The 14,353-nt window shown below is 40.3% G+C and overlaps 1 protein-coding gene across 1 annotated transcript; it reads right to left on the bottom strand.

The window, feature by feature from the left end:
- Positions 1-4,496: 4,496 nt before the first annotated feature.
- On the bottom strand, positions 4,497-5,633 carry LOC125315276. The gene is made up of 6 exons (XM_048279727.1): positions 5,535-5,633; positions 5,344-5,448; positions 5,088-5,246; positions 4,959-4,988; positions 4,719-4,862; positions 4,497-4,640 (listed from the first exon to the last, which is right to left on the bottom strand). Exons 1-6 carry the CDS (start codon positions 5,631-5,633, stop codon positions 4,497-4,499), a joined length of 681 nt encoding a protein of 226 aa, XP_048135684.1.
- Between the last annotated feature and the right edge of the window lie 8,720 nt (positions 5,634-14,353).

The following is a 14,353-nucleotide window of genomic DNA, read 5'->3' as shown; positions in this document are numbered from 1 at the left end:
CTTAAGCGAAACAACACACCATTTGATGTCCCTATTGGGTTTTGACTCGAAAGCGATACAAAGGTCTTTCTTGCTTTAGGGGGTTGATATTTATTGCACTGTTGAAGCCCCAAAATGGGCAACTAATCAAATTTGGGTAGAACAAGGATGAAAATTTCTTGCTATAAATGAAAAGGGCCACTAGAGGAATGAGGTTTGAGAGATGAGGATGGTGACACTGGTTTATAGGAAGGGGGCTGTAGATGACGGAAGCCCCCTTCTTCCGAACCAATAATTCGATGTTTTGAGACAAAGTAGTTGGATTAAGATGGAAGTTATGACTGAATTAATTTGACCACAGAGTCCTCATTCGAACAAACATTCTTGATAATAGATATGAAGTGAAGTGAAGCAACACACCATTTGATTTCTCTCGCTGGATTTTGGCTCAGAAGCGATACAATGGCCTGTCTTGCTTTGGGAGAGTCAGTATTTATTAAACAGGTGAGCTCCAAAACAAGAAACTAATCAAATTTGGCTAGAATAATGATGGAAATTTATTGCTGTAAATGCAGAGGGCCACTAAAGGAATGGGGTATGAGAGATGAGTACGGTGACACCACTTTAGAGGAAGGGGCTGTAGATGACAGAAGCCCCATTCCTCCGAACCAACAATCCAATGTTTTGAGACAGAATAGTTCGATTAAGATGAAAGTTATGATTGAATTAGTTTGATCACTGAGTCCTCTTCCGAACAAACATTCTTGGTAATAGATATGAAGTGAAGCAAAGCAAAACACCATTTAATCGTCTCTCGCTGGGTTTTGGCTTTGAAGCAATGTAATGGTCTATCTTGCTTTGCGGTCGGTATTTATTATCAAGAATGTTTGTTCGAATGAGGAACCGTCAGATTTAGAATCGATTAAAAGGCTACCAACCACAGCTCCGCCACAATCATCATAGACCGACGCATTGGGAGAGCGACGGGAAAGTACAAGCTGATAGAAAATGGAGTGGACTTCGGTTTTTCAAATTATTAGCACAGCAATTCCCTACTTAGTTGTTGAATAAGAAAAGGTTGAACAGGTCATACTTGAAAATAAGATGAGGTATATCAAACAAAAAGTCATACTTGCATTCCCTCTAAAACTAAAAATATTGGAGCAAGCGTTCATGCCAAAACCAAAAAATTATGAATAACTGGTTTCTGATTTGAAATGTTAATGTTCACAGTTTTTTCAAGACTAGGTGTGTTTGGTATCAAACACAAGTTAAACTTGAAATGCTAAGGGCAACGTCTACGGCACACCAGAACGCTAAAACAAAAGTCACACCAGATACCCCACTGCAAATTGAAAATGCTGCGTGTCGATTACACATTGACTACTATGAACAAAATTCATTGGGGAATGGTTGTCTGAATAATTTAACTTTGAAGAGTCCCTGTGAGCATCGGACGGAAGATCCTAGTTTTCCTATTGTCTTTAGAAAGTGTAGGCCATCATTGACACGTGAAGAAGAGGTGAAGGGATTTTGAAAGTTCAGTTGTAGCCTCAGTAGTATGACATCCTTCCCCTGCTTGTTCATAATCAGAATGTTGTCCTTGAAAGATGAACTATTGATAGATTAGTTGTCAGTAGAAGACATTGGTACTTCTATGTGTCAAATATGCAGCAGAGCGGTTGGATCACAGATCTTACCTGAATGGATGACAATAGAAGTTGCGGATCGCATGCAACTTGTTTTATGAATCCATTTGGGTTGTTTACTCTTTCCCACGGAAACAATGTTGAAAAAGGCTTGAATTAGCAGAATTACTGAATGGCGGTCAAGTTTCGGTATGCACCTCTGAAGCTTTCAGATAGGTTAGGTGGTTAGAGTGTTCATACATTTGGTGTTCGTTCGGGTGTGTGGATTGGGAAACTATGACTTGAAATCCTAGAATGATGATTGAGGGGTCACCTTGCGAGGAATGCAGGACATAGACGAAAACTTCCTGAATGCTTCAACTTCATATATCAGAGCTCTTTCTGTATCTTTTTGTGATGGTTTTGCATTTTCATCGAGCTTTTCAACTTCATGACATCGTAGAGTGTTGATTTCGCAACACTAATGTGACACAGTAGAATGTCCAAGGAGAGCTCATGCTACTGATATTCAGGGTAACGCCAATCTTATAATTGTTCATGAAGCTCTTCATTATGGGGATTGCCGTTTATCTCTCCCAGTAAGAAACGTTATGCTCTCAATTCTGATATGCTGCAGAGAAACCACTCAGAGTTGCTTGCTACTGGTTTCACCTACGCATGTTTGAATTTTCAGATCTTAAATGTCATCGTTTATTGTGCCGTATGTCCTATATAGCAAGTTTCCTCATGAGGTGCCAGAGCGATTGCCCATTATTAACTGCTTAAGTTTCTTTCTTGTGTCTTTATAGATGGATCCTCGGGGACGCGGACGGCTTTTTGGAGAGATGCCAATGGACGTGCGGGCGCGGAAGGCGGAGATAGAAGGCGTGATTGAGGATGGCGAGAGGAGCTGCTTGGGAACCGCAGGACAGCGACACCAGCGACATCAATGCGGGCGGCGCCATTGGGATGGTGAGTGAGGCTCCGAGAGCTCTCGCAGCTTCAGAGAATGATTGACACAGAGTTTCCAAGCGTGGAGATAATGGAGCGCCGCCGCGAGTGGAGAGCGACGGCGGTGAGGGAGTAAAAAAGAGCGGCAGTTTGTGCGCGTGGGAAGCTGAGCAAAAGGTCACCTTCGTCACTTTCGTCCACACGTGCGACTTCACGGCGAATGTCGCGCTTGACCCGAGTACGAACAATTGAATGTCCCGTGGCAATGTCCCGCTCTCCCTCCCGTTGGGTTCGTTTTCTAAATCCAATCCCGCCGACAAAATGGATTTTAATTCCCACTAATTTCAAGCTTGACAAAAATAAGAGATACCGATTTCGGATTCCGTGAAATGGAATCCTTGCAAAATAAACATGAGGAATGAGATCGATTACATTGTACCATTTCGGATTTTTCACAAGATTTTGATCATTGCATCGCTCAATTCCATTACTGATCCGTCCCTCCCATCACCACCGTTGCCGCCGGTCGTCAGCCACCGCCGCTGGCATCTAGGCTTTGTTTTCACATAACCGAGCTCCTCTATTGGTGGTCGGGCTTTGTTATCAATAGTTAGATTTCGCCTGTTGCGGAGCTTGACTGCTGGCCGTCAATTCACATGATCGGTCAAATACAATTTAACAAGTCAAACATTCATAATTCTCAATTCAAAACAAAGATGAAACAAATAATTTAGCCCTTTTTTTTTTAATTTATATGATAGTGAGAGAATTTGTAATCGGAGGACCCCGCGACTTCGTTATGGATTCTTTTTATCCGAGTTAATCCAAGCATGTCCGAATATATTGTTTACCCGACATATCGAATAGGGCCGCTTTTCTTTTTTTCCCCTTAACTTTTCAATTTTGACTTGTGTCTGATACCAAACACACCTAGTCTTGAAAAAACTGCGAACATTAACATTCCAAATCAGAAACGAATTATTCATAATTTTTTGGTTTTAGCGTGAACACTTGTTCCAATATCTTTTGGTTTCAGATTGAAAGCAAGTAAGACTTTTTGTTTTGATAAAGCGCTCTTGATCTTCCCCTTCATCCAAAGCAGGGGAAAACCGTGCAATAAATTGTTTTCACAGCTTCAGAGTAGAACATCTTCTGCTTACCTATCCAAATTCACTAACTGTGTGAAAACCCACTATTCCAATGTCTAGATCTCCAGATGACAATTTTCTTACATTGTCCTTTGGTCGCTGAGACCAGACTTGCAAACTAGAGAGCCGCAAGGTAAGTTAGCCACCAAATCACTCAAGAACAGCCAGCAGTATATAGAACTAGCAACTGAAATACCAAGTGTCTGCAGAAACACAAATTTATACGGTGCCGCGGGGATTTCCTTACTTACTCTAATTACATTTTTTTATGGAGAGCTTTCTATGCTATATAGTTCAATTCAGGTGTTTTTTCAGAAGCTGCAATTTAGGAGAATAGACAAAAAAAAAAAAAAACAATGTTTAACCGAGTGACTTATGTTAGAATCAGAGTCCATCTTTTCTAAGTAATATCTGATTCTATATAAGAGGATAATTCGGACATCCAATACATGCAAAAGACTCTCATTTGCTCATTTCCAAGAGCTCTATTCTGCAATGGCTCTGTTCTGCAATGCGAGCTCTATCATGATCTTTACCATTTGGGTGATTTTGTCGACAATCGTTGTGACTGCACTGAGCCGTGCCGCAGAGGTATCACTTAGCTCTGCCTGTTCATTGCTTTGCTCTGTTCGCCCACCCTATTCAAAGTCCACTGGAATTGGCTTGTTCATGGACAGATGAAGCAAAACGTGAAGCGGCTCAATGTACCATTGACTCCAAATGTGAAACGGCTCAATCTGAGTGGGAATGACTTGGAGAAACCACCGCCTGAAGTCCATGAAGCATTCTCTCATTGGGGATCAAAATTTTCGCTGGTGTCTCCGCCCCACTGAATTTTATCAGCATGGCTACTTAGAGAAGTGAAGAGTCCTTTGGGCCAGTATCCTACGTTCTCGTTCTCAATGCGCAGCAACCAATTTCCTGTAACTTGATCCTGAAATTTTTTTTGTTAGAAGACATAAGACTAAGAAAATATCCCCATGTATATTCACCTAAAAGATTGGTCCATTACCTTCGTTATGGCTATACTTATCTGCCGTTGGCTTCCACCATAGGTGGAAAATGGTTCAAGCAGAGAGCCTGGACGAAATTTGCTACCTGTTAGTACAAATCCCGTGCATAGGAGATCGTAGCAGCCGGTCCGATAGCTATCGTTCTAAAGTCCACCCAGGAAAAGCATGTCAATGTTTGATATGTTCGTGAAAAAATTGTAAAGTTCAAAACTCACGGTCCAATATACGAAAATCCTTGCCTGGTTGGTGGGAGAAGACACTGAATCGACCTATAATAAGAACCCAAACCACTTATCTTCTATATCTACACACATTTGGAATGCCAATCTTACTAAAACGTTCAGATTCAATCGTTCTTAAGTTCTTACCAGCACTCCGGCCTCCACACTGTTTATATTCATTCCGGCACCTGATACGACCCAAATTTGAGAGGTACTGACTTCCGGCTTTATTACTTTTGGATCCCAGACGTTAATTGTTGCACGAGCTCCCAAGAAGATGCCATGGGACAATTCTACTGCAGCATACTGACCAATATACGGAAGTGAAACTTAAGGACACATAAACAAAAAGTAATTCGAAATCAACAGCACAGTAAATCTTCTGGTGATGTACTGCACTCACTTCATGGACTTCAGCCGGTAGTTTTTCCAAGTCATTCCGGCTCAGATTGAGCCGTTTCACATTTGGAGTCAATGGTACATTGAGTCGCTTCACGTTTTGCTTCATCTATCCATGAACAAGCCAATTTCAGTGGACTTTGAATAAGGAGGGTGAATAGAGTAAAGCAATGAACAGGCAGAGCTAAGTGATACCTCTGCAGCACGGCTCAGCGTAGTCACAAAGATTGTCGACAAAATCACCCAAATGGTAAAGATCATGATAGAGCTCGCATTGCAGGACAGAGCTCGCATTGCAGAACAGAGCTCTTGGAAATTAGCAAATGAGAGTCCTTTGCACGTATTGGATGTCCGAATTATCCTCTTATATAGAATCAGATATTACTCAGAAAAGATGGACTCTGATTCTGAGTTACTCTGGCGGAGAATATGTGTCTTAAGCATGAGTGGAATTGGGAAGGTAATACTCGTTCTGCACGTGAAAGCAATTGATGGTCAAGGTAGTAATTGTTACTAGAAAACATTGAAGTGGCATTCGCAAATGTAGTACTTGTTACTAGAAAGTCGATCCATTGGGGCAATGTTATAAGTGGTCCACATACTTGTATCGGCAATTAACCGCTACTTTTTGTTGATTCAAAATGGTCCATGTCCATTTTAAAATGTCCACCATTTGGCCATTCCCTTATCTTAATCGATGTAATGTCAAGTTGGACACCACAGTGCGTGTCATGGTGAAAACCCTTCAACAATACATGGATCATTATGGAAAAAGAAGCAAAGTAGAAGGTAGAATTTCGAATTTTTTTAGGAAAAAAAGATATCGTCATCCAAGATTAAAAAAATCAACATGTTTTATCGATTTAACCACGGATAACTCAGCAACATTTACATGTGCATGCACACTAAGGTTGTAGACAATTTGGGGCAGACAGTGTTATTCCCCCTCTAGTTTTGGGGTAAACAGGATGAAGGGCATCGTCAACTAGGGTAGCATCATCTATTCGTGCTTTCCTTGTTAATAAAGGAGATTCCAAGTTGCACGTCAATTCCCCTTCTATGCCTGCGTTTTCAAATCTCTTTATTTTGGGGTAGACAGTGCTTTGGACTTAGTCATTTATTTGTAATTAATGCTTCGAAAATTGAACTGTTCTTTATTTTGGGGTAGACAGTGTTTTGGACTTTCTTTGCTAAGAGGAAACTCATACGAAGCTTCCAAGAAATTTCTCAAGTTGTGAAATGACACCTCGAGCACCAATATTTATGCACGGCGCTCATTTTAGTGCCAATATGTTTTTTGGATCAAGTATCAAATTGGAGAAAAACAATCACTTAAGCGTCAATTCCACAAAAAACGATCACTTAAGCATTAATTCCAGCCAAATAGTACACGTGGTATTTTTATTAATTTCTTAATATTATGTGGAATTTTTTTTTATGAAAAAAATGTTAGTCCACATAGCGTCCACGTGGCCACTTTTTAAAAAATTCAGTCCACGTGGACGCCTAGCGGATTTTTAAACAAAAAATTAAGTTAAGCCTCGCCAATGCAACTGCAATTGCGCAAGTGTTTTTTAATAGGTTAACAAGATTCCGGGAGCATCATGGGGAGCAACAAATCGGCGGCGTTTCTTTCCATTTGCACCAATTTTCATCGGAAAGTCCGAATCTAAATTCAGGTTTGAATGCATCTTTGTTTGCAAACCATTTGTCCCATAATGAGAGTGAGATCAGTGTGTAATCTTCCTTCCTTGATCAGTGTTTCTTTCCATTTGCACTTTTGGATTACACTCGTCCTTTTTTTTTCCTCTCTTTATGAATACGATGACAAGAGAGATTTTACAAACCGGCAACGTCGCTCATTTATTTAATGACATTACTAATTACAATTTATTCCTTGTCACGGGCGATAAATACTACTCGTAATATCTTTCGTTAAAGATATTGTCCTTATAACATCTCTTGCGCTGTGCAACTGGAATTATCATCATTTTTGTTTTCTTTACCAACATCGCTCATTTATTTAATGGCATTACTAATTACAATTTATTCCTTGTCACGGGCGATAAATACTACTCATAATATCTTTCGTTAAAGATATTGTCCTTATAACATCTCTTGCACTGTGCAATTGGAATTATCATCATTTTTGTTCTCTTTACCAATGCGATGCGAAGTTTGCTTGTGGATTTACCACCGTATGAATTTTGTCGGTCTATGGATTGTGCATTGCCTAACTGCAACACACTTCCTGCGAAGAGATTTCTTCTGCCAGCATTTTCGTAGGGCTGTAATGATGGACTCGGTAATCTCGGACCTTTTTGAATCGTGGAAGGTGCAGAGCTACTTATTGTTTTAAAGATGTGCCTAGCGAAGGTCATTCTCATCATTTATAAGTTTTTCCTTTTTTTTTTCCTTTTTCTTTACTTTTATATTTTCTTTTGTCCCTCCTCCCTCCCCGAGCCACCGGTGAGGTCACTAGACTCAAGCAAGGACCGCCCTCACCCGCCTATACCAGGCAAGGGCGAGGGTTGCCCTCGCCAGATCCCGACGAGGAATCTCATATATCGGTATACAAATACGTTTGCTAAATTAAAACACATACATTACATGTACATAAGAACAAATGAAATGTGATAGGTCAAAGCATCATTTCCTTATATAAGTTGCTCAAAATGATTAATGTCATATTATTAATACATTAACAACAACACTCTTTTATGCTTGAATGTCTGTATAACTTTTAATCTAAAAATAGACAATAAACTGCAGAAAGCGCGGATAAATAAAAACTTAATTACTATGTTACGCCATTCGATCGTATGCTACTAGAAAAGATTTTCGAGTTAAGGATATGGGAATAAGGAAGCCTAACTTTCATCAAACCAGAGTAACATTTTGCATTGCACTTCTCAGGTAGTGAGCTCATTCGTAATGGAATAACAGCTGGAAAATAAGTACTAGATGTAGATTCCATCTGAAGGACTGGAGGCCAGAGGATTCGGTAATAGAAGCGGAACGTAGAGAAACTTTCCCACACTCCATCGATGAGGAACTGAAAAGTAGATCGATCTTACACCAAACTGATGAGGAACTGAACAGTAGCCCTTGTTCTTCCTTAATGGTCTGCAGCAAGTCTCCATCCATGCAAGATGAGCGACGGACAAAAGGGACACCAACATAGAGAACCCAAAAAAAAAAAAAAAAAACTCCATGTGAGAGCTGCTTGCCCAACAGAAAAGCAATTTCCCTTTGGAATCTCCCGTCCTTTATCGTGAAGTGACACACACATCCGCAGAACACTAGGTCGTCAGGATCAGGATCCCAAGGAGGATCCTTTTCGCGATGTTCGACAATCAGATCGACAATCATAAGATCCAAAGAAAGAAATTACGCTTCTTAGCCAAGTAAAATCGTGCCCCGATTTTCTTAAGGATTAATCTCTCTCATCTGGTTGCAGGGACGGAAGCTTTGTCTCCCTTATCTCCAAAGGACGGTACAATTCAAAGGGCCTGAGGTGGTTGATGCCCGTCTAACCATCATTGGCTCAAAGACTGAAGAAGTAGAAGTAGTAGAAGGAGATGGGTGTCTCTTGCTCTGCTTTGTTTTCTACTGTGCATGCATCTCCATCCTTTTCCCTTAGTTCTCCGAACCGTATATTCTCCAAATGGGGACTGAAAACATTATTTAAGAAAGTGGCACATGGGCTGGGGGAAGGACGTCCAATTTGGTGTTTGCTCCGCGTTGAAAAAGCAGAATTGCCATCTAAATCTGGATCAGTGGAATCATAGTTGGGATGGCAATCCTAACCAATTCCTATGATCCGGATCACGATTCCAACAGACTACATGCACACAGAGAGAGAAGTCTTGTGATGGTGCTTAAGGAATTACAAGAACGAGGAGACTGCAGGTCATAGGCTGAATAACATTACTTTGTCCTCGAAGATCAAGCCCCAACAGTTGATTTCTCAAAGCAATACTGCAAAAAATCATGAACAAAGGACCTTTTGAATGCAGCAAGAATAGCAAACGATGAGTTAGAACTATGTTCTAAGATTATATAAAAGAAATCAACAACCTTTCACCAATTCTCAACTCTTTACCTGCTTTTCTTGACACAATTAAGTCCGGTTCACATCTCCCGCCAACATATGGAAATATATCTGCCAAGAGTCCATTCTGATCAAGTATAAGAAGCTTCTTTCTGGGAGGTTCAACACTAGTCCTCTCTGACAATATATCCGGAATTTGCAAAGACATGCTTCTTGCTTGATATTAATATCTCTTCTTCACGACTGAGCTACTACCACTGTACCGCTCTGCCTCCATAACTTATTGAAGAATACAAAGACCAGAGAACAATTCATTGATATCATTGAACTATTACTCCAACCCGAAAGCCCAGTGTCCTAACTTTGCAGCGCGGTCCCTCAAGAAATAATTATAGAGATTTTTTTTCCACGTGCAATGATCTCCTCTTTAAAAGCAGAAGAATAAGATTTTCCCAGAGATGGATATTCAAATTATTCCAATCCTTACTGCCCCCTTTGACCCTTCCCAAGCTGCATCACGAATGTAAATGGAACCGACACGTAAGCTTGATATATATGCCCTTGAATACGTTTCCTACCTAAAAAGCACAATCACACAAGCAAGCATATACAGTAAGATGCAATCGGTCAGTTCTACTAAAACACCTACTAATTCTCTAATTGGGGAAAGAATACAGCATGGATAAGGTAAACTGGCCCAAGAAACAATGTTAAATCTATAACAAGGCCACTCAAATATCTTTTGTAATTATGCAACTATTTCCTGCATGCACGTTATCCCTTCTTGCGTCTATACTCACATGCATGAGACTTAATCTACCAAATGTTGCCAATCCTAACACGATGAACTTGGAATTCAGAACTCAGGTCACCGTAAAACGATAAGTTGAAGCTGATTGACATTTCGATGCATAGAAAGCATTCTCATTAGTAACAGAAAAGGATTAACAGGGACGCGCTCAGACTTCTAAAAGAGAAATTTATCATGCTAATACCAGTTCTTCGTCCGCTTTATTGCCCCAAAATATTATCGTATTTGATTGACACTCTTTTCCTACTCGAACAATTGAAGATACTGCTTCAGCAGTGAACAAGTACCAAAAGCAACCTATGACCCATCTACAAAGCCATAAGCACTCACACACCAGTTTGAGGAACCTTCACATGAAAATCAAAGAGAGAAGCATGCAAAACACCCCCGCTTTAGCTGCACCGGAACTACTTTTCAATTACCTCAAGTGGTAACAGAGGGTGCAAAATTAGCAACCCACGTCTCCTACACACGTGAATCATATGAAGATTGTTGCAATCAACATTGTTAGAAGGAAATTTGGAGAATCTCTAATTTTCTTAGCTCCTCAGGTCCGCCATTCAAGTCCTCAAATACGATAAATCAACAAGGACTCTAGAATTGAACAGATAATGGTCGATTCCTTCTTTCTCCCGGAGATTTGGCTTACCCACGTGATGAATGAATCATTCACATTATGAAGCAACTGAATCTACTCAAACAATATCAGCTACCAAAAACCAGTCTAATCGAAGATTCGAAGCAAATCCAATTGAGAGAGAGAGAGAGGGGGGGCGACGTCATCGTGAAAGAACACTCGGAACCGAATACTAATTTAATTAAGAGAGCAAATTGACAATGATAGGCCACACCCCCACGTGGACGTTGGAAGTAGCATCTTTAATTTTTTCCAACACTAACCCGTCAATCTGGAATCCAATTAGGGCTTTTCCTTGGGAGGTATTGGGAAGGAACTGAAATGTAATAATATCGATTCGTACATATTTTTCATCGACATTTGCATGTGGGGCGTGTGTGAATCAAAGATCCAATTAATAAAGTGATCCAATTTTCATTCCTGGTGGACTAAGTGCTTTTATATAACAAATGTAACAGATAAAGAGAACAAATGGACAAGGATAGTTCGGACCCACGTGACACGGAGTTTTATCTAGAGGTGGCAATATATGGGAGAACTAGAATTTTTTTTTTTTTAGCTCAATTTTAGTGGGATAAGTTCTTATAAGACACTAATTATGTTAACTACCAAATTATGAGTATACTAAAATGAGCAATCATCTATTACTACTATCAAAGAGAGATTTCTTTTCGCTGTCTTCCACTACTTTTTAATTAAAAGTTCAATATGGTAGCAGTAATATGATTAGCTAGATTATATCGACATGGTTTTATCGTTTCTTTCCTTTGACTAGGCACCACTACTAGTGTCCAAGTCTCAACATCCTTCCGCCACCACTAATGGACAAATATTGATTAGGTAGTATGCCTAAACCAGCTCCTTGTGCAGGTCAATAAAACCCAATAAAAACATAGAAGTAACATCAGAATGAACTTAATTGAACGATAAAATTAGTGAGCTTCAATTTTCGAAATAGTATATGGATCGAAACGTCTCTAACACATAAAATGGTTGTGTTATTGATTTGTATACTGAATAGCAATTGTCGATGATGTTCTACTTATTGATGGTCGAGATTTAGTACTAGAAATCCAACAATTTATAATCTTAACGGAGATCCAAATCACTAGAAATCAGGAGATATGTATCGATAATGGATATATGTAATGTAACCTTAGTTAAGTTAACTAAGCACCATTAAATCACTGAGAAGCTGAAAACTTACTAGCACACTTTTCAAGTTTGTCATGGGACCAAGATACAAATAAAAAAATGACCGTTCTCAGTCCTCTCATGCATGTGATACCCGATGATATTGCTCTTCACGTGATTTCATTTGTCATTCATCATGAAACGTGGAACTTTTTACTTAGTAGCACATTAACTTTGCTTGAACTTTATGTTGTTTGTCGAGTCCTATTTCGATTTTTGTTTTTTCTGTGACTTTTAAGGCTTTTTTCTTTATTTAACTATGCTTTGAAAATTATAGTATCTAGAGTTAAATGAAAGATTCCCTTTGGCATCTTAATTTTACCCAATCCCAAGGCTCATGTTAGAAAGTAAAGAGTCAAATCACTTATTTGTTCTCGAAGATCCAGGTGGCTTATAAACCTAAATGAAGAGCAAAAGGAGTCGTGTGAGGATCCCTTAAGACCAAAGTTGGGCCGTCATCTCTATTATGTGTCCAAAGTAAGCCCAACTTCTTCTTTAGGACTATTGAAATGTTTGTCAGCCCAAAACATTACGTCAATATGTTTAGAATTGATATAAAGCATGGAAGGGTTGTGTTATTGATTTGTACATTGAATGGCAATTGTTGATGATGTTCTACTTATTGACGTTTAAGATCTAGTACCAGAGATCCATGGATCCAAAATCTTAACAAGGTTCCAAACCACTAGAAAGGAGGAGATGAGCATCGATCATGGATATCTGGAACGTAACCGTAGTTAAGTTAACTAAGCACCATCGAATCCTTGGGAAGCTCAAAACTTGTTAGCACGCTTTTCAAATTGTTATGGATAAAAATAAGGGTAAAAAATGACCACTCTCGGTTTTCTCAATCAAGTTTTTCATGTGACTAAGTATGTGGTACCCAATGATATTACTCTTCACGTGATTCCATGTGTCATTAACCATGAAATGCGAATCTCCTTACTTAATAGCGCATTAACTTTGCTTAACTTTATATTGTTTGTGGAGCCCTTAAGGCTTTTTTCTTTGCTAATCTCTGATTTGAAAATCGCAATTATAATCAAATGAAACATTCCATTTTGCTTGTTAATTTTACCAAACTCCAAGGCTCTTGCTCTGTTTTTTTCCTCACCGCTCCACAGCATCTTGTTCGATTGATTCCATACAGGTGCGCCAATCCCTTTCGATTGTCATGTAGCATTTCTAATTCCGGTTATCGCGATCATTGGGCGTGCCACATTCATGTCTCGCGGTTATTTCTTGCGGATGTGAAAGCACCGTAGGAAAGTGAAGAACTTGCGAATTCATTGCACCCGGGGGACTAATTTTACGTCTGGACTGGCCACCAGAGATTGGTCTGGACTGTGAACTAGCTCGAGGCGCTGAGGATGGCCTGCGGAAAAGCCTCACCGGTGCAAGCGCGATGGGATCTCGTCGGAGCTGGAACATTGCGAACAGGCTCACCCGCGTTGATTGGAACTATCTGGACAGAGGAGACTCGGCTGAGAACTTACGTGAACTCGCCTGGACTCACCTGGAAGTTTGCCTGAACTCGGCTCAAGATGCTGGACGGTCATCAAGAGTACTTGAAGAACCAACCAGAAGATCAGAAACGTGATGATGCAGAGGCGTGAAGTTCATTCACAGAGGCGGAGCGTGGCAGTGATATGAGTCTTTCAAAAGAAAGAGTGACCTTCCTGGCGTTCTCTCGTTGTGCAGTGAGAATTCTGAATTGCGTGTGTCCCGAATCTCTGAACGTCCACACCTAGACTGCTCTGAACGATCGACCAATGTTGTTGAAGATTGGTCGCCGTTGCTGGAAATCACCGCACAGAAGCGGCTCGACGAGAATCGGAAATTGCTGTTGACGAGCAAGACAGGAGCTCACGGCCACACAGGCTGGGAAGCTGTGGTAGGCATGGCCGGGACGGAACTCGGCTGCTGAACAAAGAATTACGAGGCTTAAGCGCACTTAAACAGAATTCTTTGGGGGCTTCTCGCTATTTTGGTTATTTACGAAACAGTCCCCCAAGTATGGGATATTTGCAATTTGGTCATTGGGAAAATATTTCTTTTGCAATTAAGTCCTTAATAGGTCGGCCAGCCCATTATGTGGGCACACGCCTCGTTTGTGAACCTATCTGTTCTTTTGTGGGATAATTAGGCTTTTTTCTTATAAATTAAGCTTTTAATTAAAAGACATTTTCCTTAATTGACGTTTAATGGGCCGAAATAACTTAAAATAGGCCCTAAGGCATTGAGATTTTCGGCCACACTCACTCACTCCCTTCCCTTGGCCGAATTCTTCATGGGGTTTCGGACGGTCTGAGCGACAA

Source organism: Rhodamnia argentea, chromosome 5, assembly GCF_020921035.1.
Source record: "Rhodamnia argentea isolate NSW1041297 chromosome 5, ASM2092103v1, whole genome shotgun sequence".
NCBI lineage: Eukaryota > Viridiplantae > Streptophyta > Magnoliopsida > Myrtales > Myrtaceae > Rhodamnia > Rhodamnia argentea.
This window is presented reverse-complemented; position numbering and strand designations above follow the sequence as displayed.

Bases quoted from the DNA above. Each gene is read 5' to 3' on its own strand.
- LOC125315276 (XM_048279727.1), bottom strand. From the start codon at position 5,633: ATGCGAGCTCTGTCCTGCAATGCGAGCTCTATCATGATCTTTACCATT. The intron at 4,989-5,087 runs GTAAGAACTTAA...TTCTTATTATAG, and splicing joins GTGTGGAGGCCGGAGTGCTG to GTCGATTCAGTGTCTTCTCC. The intron at 4,641-4,718 runs GTAATGGACCAA...AAAAAATTTCAG, and splicing joins TAAGTATAGCCATAACGAAG to GATCAAGTTACAGGAAATTG.